The sequence below is a fragment of the Falco cherrug genome, chromosome 1 (genome assembly GCF_023634085.1).
Source record: "Falco cherrug isolate bFalChe1 chromosome 1, bFalChe1.pri, whole genome shotgun sequence".
Classification (NCBI taxonomy): Eukaryota; Metazoa; Chordata; class Aves; order Falconiformes; family Falconidae; genus Falco; species Falco cherrug.
In genome coordinates this window covers 14,401,995-14,428,183 of record NC_073697.1, presented here as the reverse complement: position 1 = coordinate 14,428,183, position 26,189 = coordinate 14,401,995, and the positions used below count along the sequence as shown (strand labels likewise).

Here is a 26,189-nt window from a genome sequence, read left to right as displayed (position 1 = left end):
TTTTCTTCTTCTTCTGGTTTGGTGTGGGTTTTTTGAGGTGAAAATGTGTGCATGGTGTGACTTGTTTGGATTGTTGATCTATTAGAATTTTGAGAAGTGAGCTAGTAGAGTAAATTGCTGATGAATAGTTGTGATTCTGGAAAATGAATTTGAAATGCGTCTCTTCAAATGCGTAGCTAAAGCTTGACTTAATAACATGTGTTTATATAGAAATTGTTACTAAGGTAATTTAGTTTTCTTACTGGTCATAACTTGCCCATTTCGACTGCATTTGGAAGGAAAACAAAACGAGAGCATCATCCTGGGGCCTAGCTATTTAGAACTGAGGGCAGTCACTGTAAAAAAAAAAAAAAAAAAAAAAAAAAAAAAAAAAATTAAAAAAAATTGACCTTTACTTTCTGTAACTGTTTCAAAATGGTAAATGACCTGTATGTCTGTCTGAACAGTCAAAAGACCAATCACTGTTGTGTGTGTGTGTTTTTTGTTTTTGTTTTTTGTTTTTTTTTCCCCTCCCCCCCCTCCCCTCATCTTGCAGGCATACAGTTGTCCCATGTGGGCACCGCATTCTTACTTGTACCCCCTGCACCAGGCCTACTTAGCTGCTTGCAGAATGTACCCAAACATGTCCCTTCCTGTGTATCCGCACAACGCCTGGTTCCAGGAGGCTCCGCCGACGCAGAATGAAAATGAAACTAAACGAACAAACAGGCACTTTCCTGTTCAGAGCGAGGCCAGATCCAGTGGTCAAATCCCCCAGGTTGATAGATCTCCATCACTGCCCTTGATTATACCGACAGCTCATGTGTCAGAAAGTCAAGGACAGGTCTGTGTAGAACCAGAGAATGCAGTGCAAGCGCTTCATGCAAACTATGAGGAGTCCCTGAGAGGGAAAAATATGTTCCCACAGCCACCCTTTGGACACAATCACTTTCTAGGAGCTGTTCCAATAGCATCTCCTTTCTTTCCTCACTTTTGGTATGGGTACCCAGTTCAGGGTTTCATTGAAAATTCAGTAGCAAGACCAAATGTTGTCATCTCACCTGAGGACAAAGAAGCAACAGCTAGCACCTCTGCAAGCATGTATGTGGCTAAAGAATGCAGCCCTCCTGTTCCTGTCGTAAACTCTGTGGAACAGCTTCAGAAGACTCACAGCAGCAGCAGCTCAAACACTGTACCATTCCCTGTGGCAGGTGGAAGCGGTGAATGCAGCGCCCCAAAAGAAACTTCGGCTAGGGCACCTCAGCTGGAGCAAACTTGTCCTTCGGCTTCTCCTGCTAAGCAAAAACCAGCTGGGCAGCAAAATCGTTCTCTGCAGATGCAGGGGACTGAGAGGCAGCAAACAGCAGCGCCCAATACTCCGCCGCTGTCGGCAGAACCATCAAAAAACGAACTAAAAAATAGCATTCCCGGTCGTAAGGAGAAGACTGACAAAGGTAGAGATTCCAAGGGTGCTGGCAATCTGCAGACAGAAAGCAGGGCACAGAGAGCGAGGGAAGAGAGCTCTGAAGATGAGAGTGAAGTTTCAGATATGCTGAGAAGCGGTAGATCCAAGCAGTTTTATAACCAGACTTATGGAGGCAGAAGGCCTAGACTTGAGTGGGGTTATTCCAGCAGGGGAGGATACCAGTTCCAAAGAACCGAGGAAGCCTGGAAAGGACCCCCCAGCAGAAGCAGAGATGATGGCTACCAGTATCAGCGAAACTTTAGAGGAAGGCCGTACAGGAATGACAGGAGAAGGGCAACACTGGGAGATAATCAGAGAGGGCATCAAGCGTAGAATGAATGGATAATAGAAGACTTTAAAATACAAGAAGTAATTGGAAGTAGCAGTTTAAAAATCTTTGTTTTTAGTGAAGTTCAAGGATATGTTTTAACTTCTGGCGAGTAAAGACAAGGAGGATCTGAACTCCTAGCATATGTTTTTTGGGGGATTATTGTTTGGCTTAGTGTTTTTTCCTCAATGTCAAATTAGAAAAAAAAAATAGGTTTAGTGTTTGAAAATTATTTTTTTCCCCACAAAGGTTTGAGTTTGTGTTAGAGGATGGATATGTATGTTTACTAGAGTGAGAAATTATAGCATTTGACGTGATCTAGATTCTAAAATTGATAGTAACATTGCACCAAATATAACTGTATATTTTATCATACAATGCCTTAGTTCTGAACTGAGCTAAAGGAATTCTCAGCCTACTGCACTGTTGTCTTTGATATGCTTCCAACCCAAAGGCCTTTCATCTCAAAAAAAAAAAAAAAAAAAAAAAATCAAACTTGAATGTTTCTCTTCAGTGTGTTACACGTACGGCAGCCAGCTAACCCTGTGTCTTAGGTATGTTGTATATAGTTCTTTTCATATTCATAGGGTATATTTTTGAATTTTAAAAAGCATTTATTTGTTGAAATCAAAATCAAAAGACAAGCAGTCAAGAATAGCTGTGTATAAATTGGTAAGAATGGCTGTTTCCACCAAGAATTCTTAATACTGGTGTGACTAGAATGGTGCCTATGCCAACTGAATTACAAAGACAATAAAAATGTAGATGCTATGCATTTCCAAAATAATTCTGCATCTGTTATAATAGCAGAAGTTTTTTTAATGCCACTTTAACACTAATGCACTGACAAATCCTAGATATTTTGTGAGGAGAGATGCATAAAGTACATGTTACGTGTTTTTAAGTTTGTATGATGGAGCTACTGTTCAGTATTCTTTTGTTGTTGCACTGTTGATGCAAAGTTTGTTTTGCATGTACAACTCCTTGCTGGAACTACTTTTAAAAGCAAGATGGAGAGTCTCGGTGTGCTCTGCTCTTCCCTACAATTCAGAAGAAAGTGGCTTCTGCCTTATATTTTTACACTGTGTCAGAGTTCTGATGCTGTTTCTTCTGACCCCGATAATGATCTCCGCGGTGTTCCTGTTGCCTTTGCAGTTTGGACGTTCAGCTGTCCAAACTCGGAGAGTGCAGTGTGCACAGTATTCACTCAGCTCTGTTGCTCTGTAAAATTAACTGTTGTGTATATTTTTATATCTCTGTATATACTAGTAGAGGTGATGGTACACTTTCTTTCATGTCTGAGATTGAGGAAACCTGAGTTATGTGATTTCTTTTCAGATGCATGCCATGTATAAAACCCTACTTAAAATAAATGTTTGTGTTTTCACTTTATTATATTTATGTATTTGAAATTGTTGCAGTGACATGAAATGCATGTTTGGTGTTGATAGAGCCATTTGTAGAGAGCAGCGGAACTATAAACTATAGATAGGCAAGATGCGAACTAAACAGGGATGTAAACTGGATTTCTACTTCATAGTCAGAATAGTGGTAGGGGCTGTACTGTGGGTGGCTTTTTTTAAAATCGAAATAGTTTTCAGTATTCAAGATTTTGAAAGAGGCAATCTTTAGTTCTCAACCTGAAAAACTAAGCAAGTAGAGAGGGATTTAATAGTCAATACCATTGCGGTCCTCTGTTTATGTCTGCTACTTATGAAGACTTTCAAGTGTCGTCTTGGCATCTTGGGAGGTTCTAAACCGTAACTCTAGCTCTAGCCCAAATCTGTCCAGCGGTCACCAAAATAATCATTTGGTACTAGAGCAGGCATTTAATCACGAGCTTTGTTGTGAGAACAAAGGCAGTACATGGTCTACAGAAACTTTTGGGAAATAATGGAAAACGTAGGCATGGCAGTAACTGCTAAAGCCGTGCTGTTTTCGAATTACTTTTAAAAACTGACTTTAAGTATTCAAGCTGAGCTTAAACTCTGCCTTGCTATTCAAGGGCAGTTGAGGACTGAAATGAGCAGATCTAGTATTGTTTTTCACCTTTGCTGATTAAGTATGGTTTTCTCTGGTTTTGCTGAAAAACTTGTCGATTGATTAGCCAAACCCTTTACCTGGGGCAAGGTTGCAGGATCCCAGTGGTTAGTAGGGGACTACATGTAACATCTAGCATATAATGAACTGAGGTATACAGTTTCAGGTGTTTGCTAAAAAACATCTTTTCCCTTACCCTAATTAGGACTGATTAACAGAAGATGCAGAACTCAAGTCCAAAGGGATGTGTTACTTATCTGTATGACTTAAGTTTTAGTTGGTCTTTGGACGTTTTTGTCTAAACACAGGGTGGGGGTGGTATAAGGCTGCATTCATCACCTGTACTTCACGGAGTACTTCTCCTGGTGTAACAGAGGTGGACTTCTGTTGTCAGGTAGACAGGGCAGTGTATATATAAACACCTGATACTACCAAGGTTATAAAACACCAAACCACTGCCTTCTGTAACTTAACAGGCAAAAACGTAAATAAAGAGCAAAACTATAATGATTTTCACATGCTAATGCAGGCAAGACAAGCACTGTTGCGTGGAAAATACCCTTCCTTACTTTTAAGATACATAGCTGAAAGGGGTTTTACATGTCTGCACAACTTACTTGGAAGTGACCTCTTAAATACAGGTACTTTTCTCTCTGTCTCCTTGAAGGACCTTACATTGTATGGATAAGCAATTTTTTTATTTACCTCCCATTTTTGTCTACAGTAAGGATTAAAGCTTTTGGTTTAGGCAAAAGTAATTCCTGGAAAAACTTAATCTTTCTATTCAAAGATGATTGAATGGGTTAAAGGGAATGAGTTGGAAAAAACAGCCATTAACCTTTCTTTACTGGGGAGGTTTAAGTTAGAGAAGATTGAAAGGATTTCAGTGTTTTCTTTTATGACTTTATTTAATTGGTTTTTCTTCTGTAGCTAGGTCTGAGAAGATGCACAGGCACAGATGACTAAAAGTGTATCTTTCTATTATTTGTACTCCATCTTTTGTGTGTTCTTTTCTATAGGATGCAAAAAGGTGTACATGACTACATGATATAAATAAACACACTTCTGAATTAGTAGTGCAAAAGTTCTTGAGTTATGTCACAAGAGAGCTGTAAGTTAGGAGGATATTTATTTATGACACCCTCATCCAGAGAGATTCAACCTTTTTAAAACAGGAGTTGCTTCTGTAGCTTGACATTCTTGGTAGGCTTCCCTCTTAAATGCCAAACAGCTTCAAAGATTTTTAAAATGAGGAAGTTCAGTCAGTACTTGGTACATGAGTAGGATATATTGAAGTGAAAACCTCCCTTAAATTTTGAAAAATCAGGAGACTCATTTGTACAATTTCAAGGTGGTCTATTTCGAAATTATTACACTGAAAATAGGGCTGTGTCACCAAAATATAGAAAGTGGCAGTTTTACTTGGACTAGGATTTACACTGCTACTGGTCTCAGATGTTACACGCAGCAAGAGATTTTAAGCTCCAAATGATTAAGCGTTCTAAAACCTGATTGAGCCTTCTCATTGACACATGTTTAGGTTCCAATATGCATTTCTACATGCCAGTTACAAAGATGCTCCGATTCAGTATTTAGTCATCCAGGAAAAAGTAGTTTCCACTCTTCTTTTGTTCCACATCCTTGGGAAGACAAAGAATGTCAGTATTAGTTGAAGTAGCCTTTGGCAGACTTGAACATAGCTGAAATACAAGACACTTACCTAAACTCCTTTCTACTTTACTTATTCCTCTTACTACTCGTTTCACATACTGTTTTCCAGCACAGCAAAACTACCAGGTTAGTTTTTGTTCTGTAGCTTACTGTAAAACCTGGCTTTATATTGAACAGTCATGGCTTCGTCACGGTAAAGGTGTTTCTCTCTTACCTTGATGGAATTGAGTTTGTTTATTCTTGGTCTGTAATTGTTGGGGTCTCTTCTAAAAGTGATTTCGAGTTGAGATAAAAACTTATTCATTCCAGCCAAAAGAGTCTGTGGACTGCGAAGAGAGAAGAACATTCCAGCTACGTTTTCAGAAATTCTATACGATGCAGATTACAGACAGCTCACTCAGGTGCAGTAACACAAATGCGAGCTGTTTGATGTACCAGGATGGGCTACACTTTCAGACAAATTACATCTCAGGCAAGAAGTCGTAACTACTACTCTCATCTTTCAGCACTATCTCAGCATGGTGCTACAAGTCTTCAGACTGCTACCTCTACATGCTTTTTATTTTTTATCTATGTGTGCTGGAACACTTGGTTCTTTACATTTAAAGAAAAAGAGCGCTGCACCATTAGCAGGGTAAAACAAAGATCACAACATACACTGATGCTGAGAAAATGTTAAGTGATTGTGACTTCAAATAAGTTTGTTCTTAGAAGACTACCATCAAAACCAGGCTAGCAGCATGTAACACATGGCTAGACAGCCTTGTTTACTTCATTTGGCTCACATCAAATACGTGGTAGTTACACTGGTCATAGATCATGTACCTTGTATGTTGCTGTGCAGACTTGCATGTGACAAGGTTTGCACGCAGGTTCAGTTAGTACACTGCTTTCTTTTAATACATCTGAAAGTTATTTTCATAAGCATAGTTTACAATTAGTCCTTTTTTCATTCCTTTCAATCGATACCACTTATTTGTTCTGTTCTGATAGTAACTTCATTGGTGTACAGCTGCATAAGGTTAGTTTAAGCCAGGAGCTGGTCTTGTTTTTGAGGGCTTGGTTACATTCCAACTATGCTCCAACTCCATCTAGGCAGCTTCCACGTGTGGGTCAGTCCTCACTTCAGAACAAAAGCCAGAACCCTTGGGACACTCTTGGATCAGTTCAAATGTGGCTTGAATTTCCACTGGCAGGGACGCTGTACTTCCTTATTTTTGTTGCTGCTTCTGATAATTTATTTCTTTCTATGTTGCCCTTCTTTATCTTGCTTACTAATCCAAACAAATCTCTTACCTGTTTGCAAGTGTATTCTTGGAAGGAATGCCATCAAAAACAATCACACGATCAGCAAGATATGTAGCCATGATAAAATCATGTTCTACCACAAAAGCTGTTTTTTTAGCATGGAGAATGAAACTGAAATAGAAATAAAAAGAGCGCTGAATGTAAACTTTTTGTGAAAGTACTGAAAATTTCAGGTTTTTTTCCCCATCGTGTATACTTTACCGTTTAATGACTCTAGCAGCCATTAGACGTTGTTCAGAGTCCAAATACGCCGAAGGTTCGTCAATTAGGTAGACGTCTGCAGGTTTACCAAGACACAGAGCTAATGCAACGCGCTGCAACTCACCACCAGACAATGTCTGAACCTGCCGGGGTGGGAGGAATAAGGCTGTATTTAGTTCAGGTACAGGTAGAGAATTGAAGAAAAGTTAGGATGTTGTCTCAGGCCGTTAATACCTCCTGGTCAATGATGTTTTCTATTTGAAGGGGTTTCATTACATCAGTTACAAACTGGGGGTGGGTATAGGCATCTCTAATCTTCTCATGCAGCAGCTGCCGGACACTTCCCTATTGGAAGAAAAACATTGCCACTCACTTTTATGTACCGCGCCACAGGAAAACAAGAAGAAATACAATTAGTGGAGCTTTTTGTTCCAGGCATAAAGAAATTCTACCCGTGTACTACGAACATGCTTTTTGTAGGAAACAATACTTAATAAACAAGGTTTGAACGTACTGTAGATTTAGGACTGATCTTCTGTGGTTTGTAGCTGACATTTAAAACTGGGACCTCACCTAAAAAGAAGATAAAATTTTATCATGAAAACAAAAGCCTTTCCAGGATCTTTAAAACGGGTTTCAGCTAAGCTTTGAAGCACTACCTCCTTCATCAGGTGTAAGTCTTCCTGCAAGCATCCGGATAAACGTAGTTTTGCCAGTTCCTAAAATAAAATGCAAGTTACATGTTACTTCAGACTTTTTAGCAACTTGGACCTCTAACAATTAAGTCACTGATACAAAAAAAGACTTAATAAAGAATTTATTTTAAAATTAGACTGCTTTGAGAATTCCTGTACTCACTTCCAGCAAGCAATACTCATTATTACTTGCTTTTCCAAATGGAAGAGACATCTAAAGCTACAACAGCCTAGACATCTGGCTAAGCTCACCAGGTCCATCTCTGTTGGCTCACCCTGCCAATCTTAAGTTCTTAAAATGAGGTAACAGAGAAACACAATGGCGTGAACATTCGATAACTTCAAGTTCCCACTGTTCAGAGACCGAGCTCATGGTGGGGTATCTTCACTAGGAAACCAGCAGTTCGACCTGCCTCAAACCCAGTGGTTTTGAAGCCTGGCCCCCAGACAGCAAAAGGGCTTTAGGAGAATGTTTAGGGCTGCAGGAACAGCTTCAAACGAGAATTGCACTTACCGTTTTCCCCCAGCATCACCATAATTTCAGAATCCGTGAATTCTCCAGCTACTATGGATAGTTCAAATTCTCCCATCTTTTTTTTCATTCCTGGATATTTGTACATACACATCTTTTTAACTTCTTCTTCATTAGCTGTCTCAGCCACTTTAAATACCAGAGATGCATCTCGAAACCTTAGATTCTCTGTTGGAACATAGCCATCTAAGAAAATGTTTATGCCTATGAAGGAGGGAAAAAATATAATTAAAAAGAAGTCTACAATAAAGCAAGACAAGACGAATTTCAGTTCTTGGCTGTAAATTCCAATTAGATAAGGAGAACACTGGATTTTAAATGGCAAGTTAAAAAAGGCAACACAACCTCCTAATGGAAAGTGTGTACATTATGCAAATTGGATGAAGAAAAAATCTTACTAAAATTACAGCAAGGCTATAGAAGCTTTTCCTGAAATCCTAGTATTAGTAAAGTGCGTAGGGTTTAAAGAAACTACTGCTGTTGGACCCATTCTCACAAAAACAGTTATTACTGACTCTCTGTGCTTCAAGTGTGGTCAATTCAGTCGAATGCTACATATCTCTGTACTGTACTAAATCTCTGCTATACTTTTCTCTACTATTTATAGGGTCTTTTGTGAAACTCCACTATTTACAAAACACCTGCAAGTATAAAAATAATGTCCATAGTGAGAGGCAAAGGGCATTTCACAATTAAGACTTCTGGGCTGAGTTATAAATTTAGGATCACAGCAACCAGAGATTTTGCACGAAATAAAAAAGTGGTTTTTTAGTTACTGAACTGTAACAGTAAAAAGACATCATGTTCACATGACAACTAGCATTTTAGCACCTTTTCTTTTTTCCTTCCATAGAATTCTTTTGGTACATTTTAGAAGAGACAGATTTAAGAATTACCTTCTCTTACGCTGAAAGGCATAGTAACGACACCGTAAGCACTTGGCACACCATACAGGCAGCAGATAAAGTCAGAGAGATAATCTAACACACTTAGATCATGCTCTACAACAATAATGTACCTGAAAAATAGAGCCAGAGAGATGCTTTGATACTTCAATACGACACATTTTTTTCTTACTCTAGACTTGCATAATCAAAAGTTATCAACATGGTTTTCATTTAATATGGTTTCTTAGCTTTACACTAAATAAGAACAGAGTTCAAATCTCTGATCTGCTTTTTTTTTTTTTAAACTGTACAATAAACAGACATTGTGAATGACAAGGTGAGAGTCCATCTTCAGTGTAATCTGGCAGCTTTTTTATGTACAGTAAGTGGAAGGATATTGACTGATTAGAGCAAAAAAATTCTTACCACATTTTAAGAAAAAAAAAAAAAAAATCTTTGTGAGAAGGGGATGGAACAGCAACATTCAGGTGAAAAATAACCACCTGCACTTTCACATCCTTATTACAAAATGCCGGAATAGTACAGAAATGATAGGAAATAAGTTTCCAAAATGCAAAGGAATAGAATATTATGGACTTAGAATATTTAAAACATGTATTACTCTACCATACTGAGAAGTCAGCATTTCTAGGGAAAGGGACTGGATGTTTCCTCCCTCTGTAAACAGTCACCTATTATTACAGTCTAGCAAGACATTTAAAGTTTGTACTTACCTGTCAGGGTTTATTAGGGATCGAATAGTAATGGCAGCCTTCAAGCGCTGCTTGACATCCAGGTAGCTAGAAGGTTCATCAAACATGAAGCTAGCCCCAAAAGAAAGAATTAAGTCTTGGTGAATGCAGGCTTTTAGTTATTTCAACCTAATACTAACATTTCAAACATTAAATAATCATTATTTATAATGAGAAAAAGGGACAAAGAATGAGAATTATGTACTGACATCTGTCCTGAACCTCTGATGACTGTCACTTGAAATTGTTAAAAGATTCAAGTTAAGTATTATTTTGCCAAAAGCTCCGACAGTTACCAAATATTACGAGAAATCAGCAATCTATTAGGAATCCCATGCATTCAGTTCTGATTCGGCTTAAATTTAACATGAACTAAAAAGTGCAAAAATGCTTAAGGAGACTGAAAGAAGAACATCTTCCAAAAGAGAAAAACGAAATAACAAAGCAAACAAGAAAATCCACCAAAACCTGCACCAACCAAAAAACCCTCAGCCAAACAAAAAACCCACAACCCAAACAACAGAAAAAAAAAAAATCATGACATTCATAGAAACCAAAACCCAAACCCCTCCAACTTTTCTGATCTTGCTTTCTTGGTTCCAAGGAGTCAGGAAACACCATGGACTACACAGTAATTTCCTGGTTGCAAGACAGGAGAAGAGGGACACAAGTTGTCAGAAGCGGGGAAGCATCTGTTCATTTCTTATTCAGAGAGGCAACTGAGGTACACTGTCAAACTGAATACGTTTATGTGGGATTAGGGAAAAGGTTAGGAAGTTGTGATGCTGAAATTTAACACTGGCCTCTGAAATTAGCTATTTCCAGCCAGATGAATTAAAAGTATAAAAAATCCAGAGCTTATATATAGAGTAAATGTGGATCTTGGCTGCACAGTTGGTCAAAAATATTTATTTTTCAAAATTATTTTTAAAAAATTATTTCAAACAAGTGTTATTTCTAACAATAAATGTGGATTAGAGGACCATATTCTGAGACAGATTACTAGAAGCAGTGTGTAACAGAAGTATATTAAACATACATATCAGCCTTCTGAATGCAAACAACCGCACAAGCAAATCTCTGAAGTTCTCCTCCTGAAAGGTCCTCAACATTTCTTTCTTTCAGATGGGTTAAGTCTGCAAATAAGTGGTTAATTTTAGATATGTTATAACCAACACAACAGTTCAATTTTTATTACCTACAGAAACATGTATAATCACAGCAGACATCCTACACAGAGGAAAAAACAGAAAGTAGTAAAATAAGTGTTCAGTTTATATAGAAGGATCATCATGCTATTTGTACGTCACAGCAAGTTACAGCTTCTCTGCAGCAGTAGCTGATTAATTGGTACGGCTGCTACTTATAATGCAGGAGGAGTACATTTCTATTTGTTTTTCCACCAAATATTTGGTAAAGATTTCTGGCCCTAAAAGGAAATTATACCAGTTTTAAAAGTGTTTCAATAGACCTGGCTGAAGAGTTCTGATTTTCGGGAAAACCAACTCCCCCCCAGGTGTTACAGCAAAGGGGTTAAGCCTGTAATTTCTCATCATCTTTATGAACAGCAAATTTCAAGTATACACTGTTTCACTGGTAAGTTAAGCGAGACTCAAAGACCATGTTTCCTAGTGCTACAATGCAGCCCCCACCTTCACCACCCAGATCTACCAAAAAGAACCCTGTTAATTTAGCAACACCTACATTAACACCTAAATTTCACAACAACTGAATTCAAAACATTACTGTTATATATATATATAAATACAAAAAATTACTGGGGCTAGACTATGCAAAAATTGTTCTTTTTAACTGCATTACTCTCAGAAGTCAGTATTACTCCCGTTATAATTAGTTCTATACAGGGCTTTTTGTGGGGGAAGAAAAAGTTTTTTGTACTTCGGTATTTTCTATATGCAATGGCTCCCAAAAGAGGGGATGCTAAGATTTTGCCAGAGTTGTAAGCAAGCAAGCAAAAGCAAAGCGGCAGATGGTAACTGGAATTTTTCCAGATTTAAAAATAAACACTTTCTACCATGACACAAAAACTGCATTAGATTCTGTTAACTAGCATGTATCAATTAGTTTGCCTTTGCCACTTGAAAGTATTACTTACATTAGTTCAGATATGCTTACAGCAAGCCCTAGACTTTAAAAAATACCTTTTTTTTCTCTATTTTTTTTTAAACTGGTGTAATTTAAATCTACCGTCACATTAGTAGTAACTTTATTTTGTTCAGTATATATGAATTTCTTACATGCTTTGAAGTTTGACTTCACAAAAATCACTTACCAAGTTGCTGACATACAACAGTTTGTGTCTTAGTTTCATCCTTCCTATCCAGAATTGATCCCACTGTTCCCTGCATGATAAATAACAAAAACCCCCACCAAAACAGTATTTCAACATTATAAATTTCAGACAGTAGTGGATTTTTGACATTGAATTATGTTGCTAAATAAAATCTTTAAACACAAGAGAAGTATTCCAGGAGAAGCTCCCAGCCTTCTTAGCTCATGAAATTTCTTACCTTTGCAGCTTTAGGGATCTGGTCCACGTACTGAGGTTTAATGATAGCTTTCAGGTCATCTTCCAGGATCTTGGTAAAATAATTTTGTAATTCAGATCCTCGGAAATAAGTCAAAATTTCTTGCCAGTCAGGTGGATCCTGTGAAAAAGAAAGCCTGTGTTTACTTATACCGTTCTAAAAAAAAAAAAAAAAAAAAATCATAAAAAAAATTTTTAAAATTCTGATCTATTTAGTTACCAAACTGTTATGTTGCCTCTGCAAAGTTTCCATTTAAAAAAAAAAATATATAGAGGAAAAATTGTAAACTTGCAAATTGAAGGGGTAGAATGAGATTTTTTTCTCCAGGTGTCACTAGCTCCTTCAAGAAAAAGGATTTTTAATTTGCACCTAGGACATCCAAAACTGTCCTTAAGACACTTAAGAAGCTACGAGTGAAACTACTTCATGGAGAAAATGATAGCATGGATTAGTTTAACTGCACTTACTAGTGATCTGATCCAGCTAATCCAAAGGAAGATCGTTGGACTGATAAAATCAGCTTGCACAAACAACTCAATAAAATTTGGTCACTTTCTCTGCTTCTAGCAAACTTCATTCCAAGGAAACAGAAGAAGATAAAGGAAAAATGACAGGAAAAAAAACCAAACCAAACAAAACCAAAAAGGGAACTTTTCAGAGCAATCAGCCAAGAAAAAGTCCCAACTTGTACAGTTTTGTTGTACACAGAGTACTACTCTGAATGGTGCAGAGTTAATTGTTTTGATGGTAAACAGCACGGAAACAGAGCGACACAGCCGTATTTCCAAACCAAGCAAATACACAGAGGAACTGCTTGGTAAGTTTTAGAGCAGAAGCAACATGGAAGATTCGATTCATACCATGTGTTTCTGTGATCATATTGATTTGGCTCTTCACAGGGAAGTCTGATTTTGGAAGCATGGTAATTCAATTAAGAACACATTCAGAAAGTCAAAAGTTTTGCTATTTCTGCAATACTACCACCTGAAACAAGAAGTCCACAAAATAATATAAAGCAAACTTGAAAGAAAGTGGAAAATGTAGCTGGGAAATTATTATTTCTTTGTAGTTTTAAGTGGCAGCCATGAAATTAATAATTTATGAAAATGTTACCCTTTCAGCTAAAGAAACTGATGAACAAATTTTGAACACACTTGTTCCTACAAGTCCTTATTGAAGGACAAAAGTAAGCATCAGAATTCAATTGTCACCATGTAATTTGAAGGTGAGAAGGTGATAATTGAAATACTGTCTGATAAGAAGAGTCACAATAGTTACAATTTAAGTCTTTTCTCTAATATTCCCTCTTTGGAGTAGTGCTGGGCAAACAAACGCTATAAGCTATTTTGCCTGCTGGCTGCACAGTTCAACTTTGTGTAAATACATAGGAAAATGGGTTATGATCTCCCTTGAAGACCACCAGATTACAAGTTTTTTTATGCCTAGAAAAAATACATCAAAATTTCTAAGCAACTCTCAACATGAAAGAACTGAAGATTTTCAGAACTCGGTATTAAAATGTACAGTGGGAAATACCTTCAACAACAACTTATGATAACAACGTATTTTTTAAGAGATCATCTTCAAAAGAATCAAAGATAAAAAAGCCCAAGAGATCACAAGGATACATGATAAGCGTTCAGACACTAGAGCTGTTCAGATAAAAACGTTGAAGAAAATCCAAAACTTCAGCTACAAAAATCCCTTGAGGAGGAACAGGTAAATTGTGCCGGGGAAAAAACCTGACATTTTAAAAGACTGGTATAAAAAACAACCCCACCCTTAAGCGGGACTTACAGACAGAAACCTACCTCTGATATTTATCTTTAATGAGTTACAATTATAATTAGAATCCTTATCTTTCTTGAAAGTTCTACAGAATTTGCAAAAAAGCCTTTGTTAGCATCCTTCTACTATCGTTTCGTGTGGAATACGTCATTGGCTGTTAATAGGGAAAGCGCCAATGTCTTCGCAAATTCTATGGCATTCACAAATAATGAAAATTCAGTGAAAAAATATACAGCTATCTGTAACGCCAACTGTAGTTTATTGCTGATACATACATCGTATTTTCCAAGATTTGGCTTCTGTTTTCCTGCTAAAATTTTCAAGGCAGTTGATTTTCCAATACCATTGGTTCCAACCAATCCCAGTACTTCACCTGGACGAGGGATAGGCAACCTGTACACAACAGCGATAACTCTGGATTATATTAATGCCATCAGACACCAACACTTGGTGGTAAAGTAAATGTTACAACCTGTTTTAAGACTCTCTGTTTATTTCCGCCTACTTTGTTAACTTGCCAGTATATAATTCAAATTAAATCAATAGTCCTTAAAAGTAGAAGATCACAGAAAGACTTAAGAGCAGTCTGTTCCTTAAACAGGAGCTCTGTAAAATGAACACTCAGGTTTAATTGAATTTTAAGACTTTTTAATAAGAAAAAAGTAATTAACATTCAAAAAGAAGCTACTGAAGTAACAACCAAGAGCTCCTTGATGTGCACTATGCCTCCTTGATGTGCACTATGTTTAGACTATCAAAAATTTGAATGTTTTGTCTCTTTTATGTTGATTTGAAAAATAAAATACCTGTGAAGTTTGAAGGCATTGGCACAATATCTGTGTGTTGTTTCTTTCTCCAGGTTGCTAGGTAAGTTAACAATTGACAAGGCTCCAAAAGGACATTTCTGTAATCGAAAGAAATTTATCCATTACTGGTGTACATGAACAACTTATTAACAAAATTCAATGTTCTGCAAAGCCCCCAGCTGTGGATTTAAATATTTTTAAAAGAACTTTTACCAGATTACTTCCTTTGCATTTAGACAATCAACTTTCCAAAGAAGTTCTACGCCACAGTTTTCAAATAAATAGTTAGCAATTTAGACTATCAGCCTACAATACCAATAAGGCATGCTGCATATATTCTCTAGCTCTTTTACAAAAACATCCTTCTATTGCTAGGTGTCTACAGCCACAAACAAAACCTAACAAAAGCCACAAACAAAAAGTTACAACCCACACCCTGCAACCCAACCAGGTTCACCAAGCTGACACAGTATTTGACGTTCTATAAACAGTAATAATTAACAATGTCTGATTATTCAGGGAAACAAAATTGCTTTTTGAAGCTACAGTATGCATTAATAAATACAACAGCAAAATAAGGAAACTGTATCACTTTAAAAAGAGCACTCTTACCTTGATGCATATACCACAACCAATACAAAGTGTTTCTGAGATCCACGCTATTTTGCTCTGTGATGTGACTTCTATGCAGAGTTTGCCTGGTGAAAAACGGTAAGATTAATTCAAGAACGTTTCTGATTAATCAGAATTCTTGCCAGTACTACTAAATTCCAGAGGAACATGTAACTGATTTATGTTCACTGAAGCTTCAGATCATCCAAAGAACTGAAGAGTGGCATTATTACTACAAATTGTTCATGCTTTCAGTGATACTTTAAAGGCTTTATGAAATGAAGTATGAATGATAAACAAAACCCTAGCAACTATAAAAACCTAGTTCCTTCTAGTAGAAAAGGAGTCCTCAGACTACGGCCTGTGGGCTGGATACGGCCCCCCAGGGTCCTCAATCTGGCCCCCGGTATTTACAGACCCCTCCTGCCGGGGGTTGGGGGGAAACCAAGCAGCCGCAGATGACTGCCTGCCACTTCATCCCCACGCCGGCCCCCTGGTTAAAAAGTTTGAGGACCCCTGTAGTAGAACATTATTTAAAAATTCTCCAACTTCTTAAATACTTTGTTAAATCACATCTCTTACCCATTCGAACCACAGGACAACTCTTCTTGCATTCCTGACGGCATTTCTTTGGCTTACACTTGTCATGGTTGACAATAGCAATTCTTGTTAATTTGTCTGCCATAATGCACAATTTCGGGTTAAACACCAATTCTGAGGAGTAGTGGGAATCTTCCAGATCTTAAGGAAAAAAAAATTCCAAAAGATACCATAATTACTGACAGCACAGAGAAGAACATACGTATCTGAAGTTATTGCTAGTAGAGTTCAGAAATGAAAAAAGCAAAAATTATTTGATTTTTCCCTCTCTTTTAAGCAACATGGCAAACAGGGCAAAGTCTCAGATACAAGCAGTAAGGGTGCTGATGTGTAAACAATGGCACATATCTTTAACATCAGCTTTCTATTTCATTACTGTTTCTCTGCTGTAAAAAAAACCTGTGATTATATGTGAGAATGTATTTGTTTCCAAGAAAAGCATGTCACAGTAAGAACAGAAGAATGTATACAAATTCCAGTTTCACAAGCTGCCTTGTATAAAGTAACTTTGTTCATGCTACAGCGTCTGGTCAAGTCAAGTTGTGACTGCAACTATTACTCCAAGAATCTGATCATAATATTTTTTCAAACTGTATGCCAATATTCTATATTAAATGATTAAAATACTGTAAAATTTAAGCTAGCTTTCAAAGTGAAGATTTGTAGTTGCATATAGAAAAGTAATCCAAGCAACGTGAACCAACATACATGACGTTTCATTCTTTTATCTTAAGCTCTATTAGTATTTGAATAACTACACTTACATTCTACATTTCCTAACATGGCACCAATAACTATAATATATCCCAATAAAAATAAGCAAGATTCTTAATAAAATTACTTTATTTTTAGAACAGAAAGGTCTTGGAGCACTAGACTAAACATTCCTGAAATAAAAAATAAATGCACTCAAGTGAAATCACTACTTGTATGCCTCTACATAACTGTCTCTTCTCTTGCTTAGGTATTTATAATGCCCATTGGCAAGCACTGGACCGTACTGGGAATTTATGTCAACAATTGCAGCAGAGGGCAGGGAAGGATGAAGAATTTTAAATTTAACTCTTGATTTAAAAAAAAGATGGAATGTATCTAAAATTGCATTTATATTTACACAAAGTACTGAGAATAACAATAATAATGATTTTAACTTCCTATGAGCAACACACACCTAAGGACAACTCTTTCTACTTGCTTCCGCTGCAGAAGAACAAGCCCACTGAATTATGAGGCGCTCAAAGTTTACAAGTGATTACAAATGACAAACAGATTATTTATTTTTTTTTTAGGTCTAAAGAAAGACCATAAACAAAGTACAAAGCATTTCCAGTTCAGCACTGCTAAATAAAGTGATAGCAGCCCTACAGACGATGCCAATTCAAAAACATTGCAATTCAATGCAATACGTATCAGTAGTTCAAAGACATAACTGGGAAGGAGTCTTGAAATACTTCAGGTTTCCACATGGCCCACACGTGCGCTTCCTTCCAAGAAAAGGATTCCAACATTTCTTATTAAAGAAAGCATTTCCTGCTGGATGTCCAGTTCATCTTTGCTACACCAAACTAAAGTATGCTGCAGTGGTTTAGAGACTATTTACTACATACAGCTATTATACGAAGAAAGGCTGTGACTTCCAATCTCCTGAAAGAAGCAAGAATAAAACAGGTGCACGGCACATTTATCACGTTAAAACTCCATTCTTCTCTAAACACACCAGTGAATTTTAGATAGAAGGAATCCTACAGATACTACTGTAATATGAAGGAAAGGAAGAGACTGGCATCCAACAAGGAGCAATGGTCAGAAATGAAGAGGTTATTGTATCTTTAAATCCATTATTACCATAATTATGAATATTTTAAGTAGTTCCTTTTGAAGGTGGTAGTCTTATTTCTCTTTTCAACGTCCAAAGAGTTTTTAAATCAATGTCTAAAATATATTCTTCACCAGATATAAATGAATGTAATTATTTGTCATGCTGCCAACCAACCTTATTGTGGCACTTTTTACTTGTAACATTTTTTTTTCTTTCATCTTTTAACATTTCCTAAGCCCAAGTGTCCTAATAACATAGTTGATGTTTTCAAGTAAATGATTTTTTTAAAAAAAGTATTTTTAAAAGTGATTTTACAGTTCTGTACCAACAGACCAGATTGACAAAGTAGGGCTGAACATTGCAATTACATCCATAGACCAGACCAACAGGAATGGAATAACGGGTTTGCAATTCTCACTTTAATACATTTTTCTTACATAAGACAACAAGAAACCGAAAGTCTTATCCTTAAAAACTACAAGGATCTTTGAGTCAGGGTAACTTTCTAGGAGATAGATACTGGATTTTGTTAGTGCTTCAAATAAAGACACATTCTTTAGGAATATATCCCTGTGCTTTTAAAAGTCCTGTTCACAGTGCATAGAGTATTTGGGGGTGAATCACTCGCTCTCCCTTTGGTTTTCCAAGGCAAGTGCCCAATCTGGGTCCGCCCTTGCTCCAACAATGCCTTTGTGGCCGAGTATGAGCAGCCAGACCACACTGCTTTTCTTTCTGGCAGGGTTCTCTTATCTTAGCTCTAACTGGTACGTATGCTACTTCTATGCGTTACAAAAGCGAGACAAAGACAAAGCTGCCACACTTGAGGAGCTTACCTCTGCTATCCAACCTCCCAAACCTCTGGTTTGAGGTTACCGCCTGAGCAGTGCCGGCAGCAGATGGGACAAACTCTCCCCTCGGCCACCCACCCACCCTCGCGTTTGGCTTAAAGCATCAAAGCAGGAAAATGGGATGGGGGTTGCTCTAAAAGACCAAATCAAATATGGCTTGAAACAACTAGTTTTTGCCACCTACCTCCGCAAGCTTTCCACCTAGTCTCAGTGGGATAATTAGACTGAAGTCTACACTACTACCCATTGCTGAATCAAGTCATGGTTGGTAAGTAATAAAACAAGTCTAAGATTCTTTTTTCTTTTTCCTTCTAACTTATTTATAAGGGAAAAAGCCCATTTGTGGTGAAGAGTTTTGAAGGGGCCACAGAGGCAAGTACTCTAAGCACTCAAAAGTGTGGGGAGGGGACGAGACTAGAACTAATGAACCAGCATGGAGACATACACTCATGCCCCCCGGTCCCATCTACAAGATGGAAATGTAAGTTTATCCAAAACTCTCCAGCGGTCTTAAACCATTTTCAGAAAAAAAATAAATAAATACTTGTGACTTCCGTCACTTTGGCAATATTTCCAGGACTGTCCGGAAGTCTGTGATGATAATGGTCCACAAGAAAGAAAAATAAATTTCTACTTAGAAATGACAGTTTAGAGCAAATTAAACACTGTCCAAAACCAGACGGGACTCAAATTACATATTTATATGCAGTCACTTTGCTGGCATTTAACATACCAAACAGGATCTACTGACTTCAGGATGCAGACAGCAGAAATCTCAATACACTGAACACAGCTCAGCAACACATACAATATACATATGATACAATACAGCATAGCAGTTGTTAAGTGTAGTCAGCAGTTTAAGGGCAAGAGAAACTGGTATTCAGAAGCTGTATTTCTCCTTTCCAAATCAAGAAGAACAGGACAAAAACCAAAGTAAAAAAACATTAATTTTTTTATTAACTACAAGAGTAAAGTGTTATTTTTGAATCAGTGGCTTATGATGGAGTGACATGAGAAAATCTTTCCACAACAACAGACCGATGACACAGGTGAAAGAATGAGAAGGAATAAGAACTGCTAGCAAATAAAACAAAATAAAAAAAAAATTCTAAAAAACTTGACAGTAGTACTGAAGCCAAAAGCTGCCCATTAAGTCCAATTATAACACTTAATACAAACACTAAAACATGTCTAAAAACAAGACACAAAATATGTTGTCACAAGCATTTAAAGTCAGCATTCTTAGGCTTTCTGACACAACTGCTGCTCTCTGTGACAAACCAGAAGGAAAAAAAAAGAAGGCACATAAGACAACCTTGCTACCCATCACAAAAGGAAACAGTAATATACAATCTATAGAGCAAATGCAATGTATTAAGAACATTTATTACTTTCACAGGCTTTAGAGTTACATTAGAATTTACTAAGTCCAGTCAACTACGACCATGAAGGACCTGTAATTGCATTGAATTATTCAGACATAAAGAAACATTAAAAGAAACAAGTAAACGAAGACTGAAACATAACCAGAGACAATTCACCTAAATGATGTGAAAGCAAGATCCAAGTTCAGAACTGAGCCATACCTTAGTTAACTTGCAGAAAAACAGGTAACATTTTATTAAATTACATTTCATCAGACCTCAAAGGTAAATGCTGTGGAATGAAGTGAGGATGTGCAGCATTTCCACTTTCCTCTGAAAAGCATTAAGCTCAAAAATTATCTCTCAGTGCATTGCTAACGGACTACATAGGGTCACTCCATAACAAGAAAATCAAGAATTAGAATACCCAAAGAAAATTTAAATGAAAGACAAAGTGCAGGTTTTCAAATATGCAATATGGGAGATTACTAAACTTCTAAGAGCCAAAGCAGAAATAATCATAAATGCTACGGGCCCAAACAAAATCTACTAAGAATTAAGAACCAGGCTGTGCTTAAGGTTTTGGCGTTTGTTTGAGAAACTGAGGCAACGTCCAATAAGTTTAAACAAGCCCCGAACCTCCTCACTGTATTTAACTCATTATATTACTCATAAGGCACAACATGAATATGAAAATAAATACGTTAACGTGAAAAGCATATGGTCAAATATACTGACGCAGCATAACGAGCGGGTGTGTTTCGCTGGTGCTGCACAGCGTTAATTACCACTCAACCTTTAATATTTCCTTTTAACATGAAGCAAAGCGCATGAGAATAAACCCATAAATCAGCACGAAAACTGCAGAGACATTTGACGACCCACTTGCTCAGGAAACCTGAGCAAAGAAACAAATCACAAGCGGAAAACGGCCCCGGAAAGCGGCAGATGACCCAGCCGAGTGCACCCTGAGGGGCCACGGCCGCGCTCCAGCAGGGGCTTGTCTGCCGGGGCCTCCGGCCTTCGCACCCGTCCGGTACCAAGCAGCCTCACCCGTTACCTCAGCATGCTGCCAGAAGCATCACCTCACCCCCGAGCCGGCACACGGGTAGTAACTTTCCCCAGAGTAGGGCAAAACACGGCTTTCCCCCCTCTCCAGAAGAGGTACTCCCCTGCTTGCACAGCAGAAAGCCGCCCCCCCGGCCCCGGCCGCGCCAGCAGCCCTGGAGGGCTCCGGGCAGGGGGCGACGCCCGGGGCACGCCTCCCTTCGCCCCGGCACACGGCGCGGACAGCCGCCACAAACGCGGGGCCCAGCAGGTGAGGGGCGGCCCGCCGCGAGGGCCAGCTGCCTGTGCGGAGCGGGAGTGCCGGCCCGGGCGGGGGCGGCCTCCCACCCCCCGCGGGCCCATCCTCCTGCCCGCGCCGGCAGCGAGCCCCGGGGCAGCGGGGCGGGCGGCCCGGCTCCCCCTGGGCGTGGGGAACGGCTTCAGGGCAGCCCGGCGCTACCGCCTGCCGGCCCGGGAGCAGCCGGCCCTGACGCCCGGGCGAGGGGCGGCCACACGGCCTCGCTCCCGCGGGGTGTGGGGGGAGCCCCAGGCCCCGGCGGGGGGCCGAGCCCGGCGGCGGGGCAGGGCCGGCAGCACGGGAAGCCGGCGGCGGCTCCCGGCAGGGAAAAAGGGCCCCTTCCCTACCCGCCTCCCTCCCGTGCGAGAACGCCGGTATCCCCCCACCCGCCTCGCCGGAGACCGCTTACCGGGAGACGGGGGAGAGAGCGAGGCGCCCCCGCACCCCGGGCCGGGCCACAGCGGGGAACCGCCTCCCCTGTCCCGCGGGCCGGCACGCAACGTGCTCCCGCCGCTGCCACCCGGCCAAGATGGCCGCCGCCCCCGCAGGGAGGGGCCTGGGCGCGCACCATAGAGAAGACGGGAGGGAAGGGAGGCTCACCATAGAGAGAAGGGGCCCGTTCGGAGAGAGAGCGGCGCCTCCCGCCGCGGGGCGGGATCAGCCCGCGCGCGCTGGGGATGTGACGGTTGGTGACGCCGCGTCCGGGTGACGCCGCGGGAAGAGGCGCGTTACGCGCGAGGTGCGTCTCGGCAGCCCACCCTCGACCCGCAGCGCTCCCTGCGGGGACAGCGGGCCGCTACGGGCCGCACCGGTTCCGCGCTGAGGGGAACCCCCGGGGGTCAGCGGGCTCCGCCACTCCTCACCGGCTGCGCGCGGGCTCATCCCCCACCCCCCACGCCGTTCTCTTTTAAACGGGGCTCGTGCGGGGTTCTGCGCGTGCGCGGCGGGAGCCAGTCCGGTAGCTCCTTGGCGGGCTGCGGGCCCTGGTGAAGGTGACGGGTCCTGCCCGCGCTGAGGTGATCCCCCGCGCTGAGGTGCCCGCCCTGCTGCCCCTCTGCCGCCCCCTCACCCACCGCAGCGGCTTCGAGGATCAGGTGGGGACGTTGCTCCGTACCGACCCGGGGGACGGGGTGGGGAGGGAGGAGATGGAGGACGGCGGCGACCGTAGCTTGTAGCCGACCCTCAGCCGGTGACGGGGACCGGGCCGGGGGTGAGGTGGAGGGGGTGCGTCTTCTCCCGCGCCTCGCCTCCAGGTGTCAGGCCAGCCGCGGGAGCTGGTCGTGCCCGGGCAGAAGCGGAGCGCCGCTGGCTCGGGTGGGCGGCTGGGGGCTGCTTAATCGGGTACCTCCTCCGGGTGCCTCCCTCAGCGACTCCCCCCAGCTGTGAGAGGGGAGCGTGATCTGGTGATTAAGCACAACCGATGTATTTCGTGAGTAGGTGGTGTTGATTTATTTCCAGTACTTAAGTGTTTTGTGGGCTTGGGAGGTGGGGCCACAGTACAGTGTTGTAAAGCTAATCAATGGTACTTAAATTCGCAATTGAAAGCCCTATAAAGAGGTCGTAGGGGGAAGGCTACCAAGGAGCTTGAGTGAAAGCAGCTTGGTTTGTTAAACTGACTTCATCCTCTGGTTGCAGTGTTTTTCCAAGGCTGCTTTTACTTGCATAAGCACTTGTAAAGAAGTGCTTGCATCCTTTACAGAACAGCTTATATCCCTACTAGGTACTTTTAGAAGCCTGGGCTTGTACAAAAATACATTTGTAAAAAATGTATTCGTTTAGATTGATTAGGGATATATGTATAAAACTGGTAATGTACTTCTCTTGTGCCGTTGCTCTGATTACCTTGTTTTTAGTGAAATATACTTGTGACAGTGAAGGACTTAAGGTAATTTTCACTGATAGGCTTAAAGCAATATACTGAAGGCAGAGTAAAAGTAATAGGTATTTAAAATTGCATTGAGAGCATAATATGAGAGATCAAATGTACAGGTGAGCTAGTTGTTGAAATAGGTTGCTACTGAACGCACACTATCATTGTTAAATATTAATTAAATCTTAGTAATTTCGATGTTCAATGTTACTGTTCAATCTTCCACCTGGATAAAACCCAGGAAGCATAGTAAGAGACTAGTTTCCAGATATATCTTGAGATCTTTAAAAGCTTTAAACCAACAAGGGGCCATCCAAAGAAAATCAGAGCTTGTGAGGGAAAATGAGTAATGTAAGGATGAAAATCAGAGAATCCTTAGGTTTGAAAAAAAGGTATGAAATCCCTTTCTATTAAGAAGAACGAAAAACAGCCTTATAAATCAGGGATGTTGCAAAAGTGCTGTAATGGTCAGTGCAACCTTTGTTTGGTTTTGATAGAAAAGTTTTAGCCAGGTAATTGCTAAAACTGAATGAAATATGAAGGCAATGCAGTCAGTAATAGTTTAAAAAAAAAAAAACCAAAAAACAAAGCTAGCTGAGCTTTGATCCCCTGAAAAATTCTGGGGAGGTGGCTTGGGAGGAGAATTTGTTGGTAAGTAGAAGACAATTAAAACCAATGTGCAAACAAACCAAACTAGTTCATTGTCTGTTAAGAACAGTCTGGATCAAACTTGTTTTTGCAATAACCAATGCAGTTAATGAGGAAGGAATATAAGGGGTTTGTCTTGAGTTTTACAGGGTTTCTGCTATTCTCTGGGTCACTGTTAAAAACAAGCTACTGAAATGTGGTCTAAAAATAATGTTTTTGAGGTCGTCTACAGCTGGTTGAAAAATTCCTGTTTGAAGCTGACTTGTAAATAGTTCACTTCTAAACAGGAGTGTCACTAAATGTCTTTCTGGCGGGTTCTGCTTTGAATGTATTTTCATTGTTTTCTGTAAAGGTGAACACGAAATAGATATGTTGCGGAGTTGGAAGGATTGCAAGGATTGTACAGCTCAGAGTCAGAACTCAAAATTATCTTGAGAAGATTGATAGCAGATTGGAAATCAGTGTAATTAAGCTTAGTTAATGGGAACTGAGGGAGGAAGTGAACAAAGGGACGAAAAATCCAAGGCATGAGTAGTGGTAAGGGTATTACTGAACAGCAAACCGTATCCCGAAAAAGTACTTGAGTGCTGCAGTGTATAGGAAATCAAATATTAATCAATAATGTAATGTCCTTTCAAGTAGACAAATGTTATTTTGGTATGTTAACAGATGTGATTAAAGACAAGGGAAGTGATTGCTCTGCTCTAACTAAGGGCCTTAGCTGAAGTGGTATGGCTATTTTTTTAACCATAGTATGCAGATCTCTAGACTCTGCAAGAATATGAGGTTTATAAAACTTGGTTTGAGAGAACCTTGAAAGGCATGGGCACACTAGTGAAGAAGAAACTAAGCAAATTTGATGAGTGGCCTCACATCTGTAAAAGGGTTGCTATGTGAAGGCTAGTGATTATTTAGTCTTTGAGTTCTCTGGAGCAAGAGAAGAAATAATGCTTTTTTTTAGAAGGTAATACTTAGGTTAGGTGTTAAAGCGAAACATTTGGCTTTTATGTTGACAGAAACACTGAAGCTGGTATCTGTTGAGGACAATCTGGTCTCTCACAGGTCCTTACAGGTGTGTGTTTAAACAGCTCTGTGTGTACTAACATAGTGGAATTAGAAATTTTAGTTCAAGAAAACTGCTTTGGAATCTGCAAAAGCTTCCTTGAGCCTGGATTTTTATGGAGCTTCAATAGGAAAGAACCACGATGTATCATGCTCTGTCTTCTCTTCAGTATGTTGCAGCAGAGTATGTGTGTGCTTAGTGATGGCTTTGCTTTCAAGTAAGCATTTTTTAAAAAATGTCTTCCACTGGTGTTCTGAGAGTGACCTCTCTGTCTCGATTGTGAAAGGTAGATTATTGAACTGTTTAAATCCATTCCACTCTGTTTATAAACCGTATGTTTGTTAAAACATTTCTAATGGCTGCTACTCCACAGCGGTGTTCTCTAGATAAGAGCAAACTTCTCTAAGGAAGATGCTGAGGGATAAAGAGTTGGGGAGGAAGGGGTGGAGAAGAGCTTAGCTGCTGCCTTGTCTTGATCAGAGGATGTGCATACCATATAGTGGGAAGTGGCAAAATGAAAGTGTGATGTTGGCCATGTCATTGAGACATATATGTTAATGTTGTTCATGAGTAAAGCAGCCTATTAACGGTTTTTTGGAATAACTGAATTGGAAAATTGGAGATGCTTCCAGCCAATGGTTCTATAGATGAGGTGTGTCTTTCCATTTTTCAGCACATGTCAAGGAGAAGGGCTTCTAGGCAGATTACTTATTTTTACACAGCCTGAAAAAAATAAGGATTCTCATTCCATTGTCTCCTTGAGCTAAGAAAACATTTTGCTTTGTTTTTTTATTGGTGCCTTAAATTGCTTTTAATGGTAAGTATTTGTGTCTTGTGCAAAGTGAGGTACTTCTGCTAGTAAAATGTCAAGAAGTCTCACTTGAGTGAGCTGGCTTGTTGCAGTATTATTTTTCCTTAGTACTGCTGTAAAGTAAAAGCTTTCTGCTCTTAAAATTCTTAGGAGTATTGGGAACCTTCAGCAAAACTATCCGGAATGTATTATTACTAACTATGCT

At 39.9% G+C, this 26,189-nt stretch overlaps 3 protein-coding genes across 12 annotated transcripts in view; 2 read left to right on the top strand and 1 right to left on the bottom strand.

Annotated features, from left to right (window-relative positions):
* Positions 1-3,167, top strand: part of OTUD4 (OTU deubiquitinase 4) — a 34,626-nt gene extending 31,459 nt beyond the window's left edge. For all 6 annotated transcript variants that reach the window (XM_055700609.1, XM_055700606.1, XM_055700607.1 and 3 more), the window contains one exon: positions 536-3,167. In XM_055700609.1, coding sequence (XP_055556584.1) covers positions 536-1,777 — 1,242 coding nt within the window. In that variant the 3' untranslated portion in view covers positions 1,778-3,167. The remainder of the gene's footprint in view (positions 1-535) is intronic.
* Positions 3,168-4,922: 1,755 nt separating this feature from the next.
* Positions 4,923-22,146, bottom strand: ABCE1 (ATP binding cassette subfamily E member 1). The gene is made up of 18 exons (XM_055700613.1): positions 22,002-22,146; positions 16,196-16,354; positions 15,614-15,699; positions 15,002-15,099; positions 14,471-14,588; positions 12,390-12,527; positions 12,152-12,221; positions 10,898-10,994; positions 9,841-9,930; positions 9,116-9,237; positions 8,202-8,423; positions 7,652-7,711; positions 7,507-7,565; positions 7,227-7,337; positions 6,993-7,135; positions 6,780-6,902; positions 5,698-5,809; positions 4,923-5,452 (listed from the first exon to the last, which is right to left on the bottom strand). Exons 2-18 carry the CDS (start codon positions 16,296-16,298, stop codon positions 5,405-5,407), a joined length of 1,800 nt encoding a protein of 599 aa, XP_055556588.1. The 5' UTR covers positions 16,299-16,354; positions 22,002-22,146; the 3' UTR covers positions 4,923-5,404.
* ANAPC10 (anaphase promoting complex subunit 10) overlaps positions 21,461-26,189 on the top strand; it is a 39,874-nt gene continuing 35,145 nt past the window's right edge. For 3 of the 5 annotated variants that reach the window (XR_008730617.1, XR_008730618.1, XM_055700614.1), the window contains exon 1: positions 22,223-22,686. The gene's annotated coding sequence lies outside the window, so the exon portion shown is untranslated. Of the gene's footprint in view, positions 21,566-22,209; positions 22,687-26,189 lie in introns of those variants that run through there. The other 2 variants (XM_055700615.1, XM_005440910.4) reach the window with 2 other exon arrangements.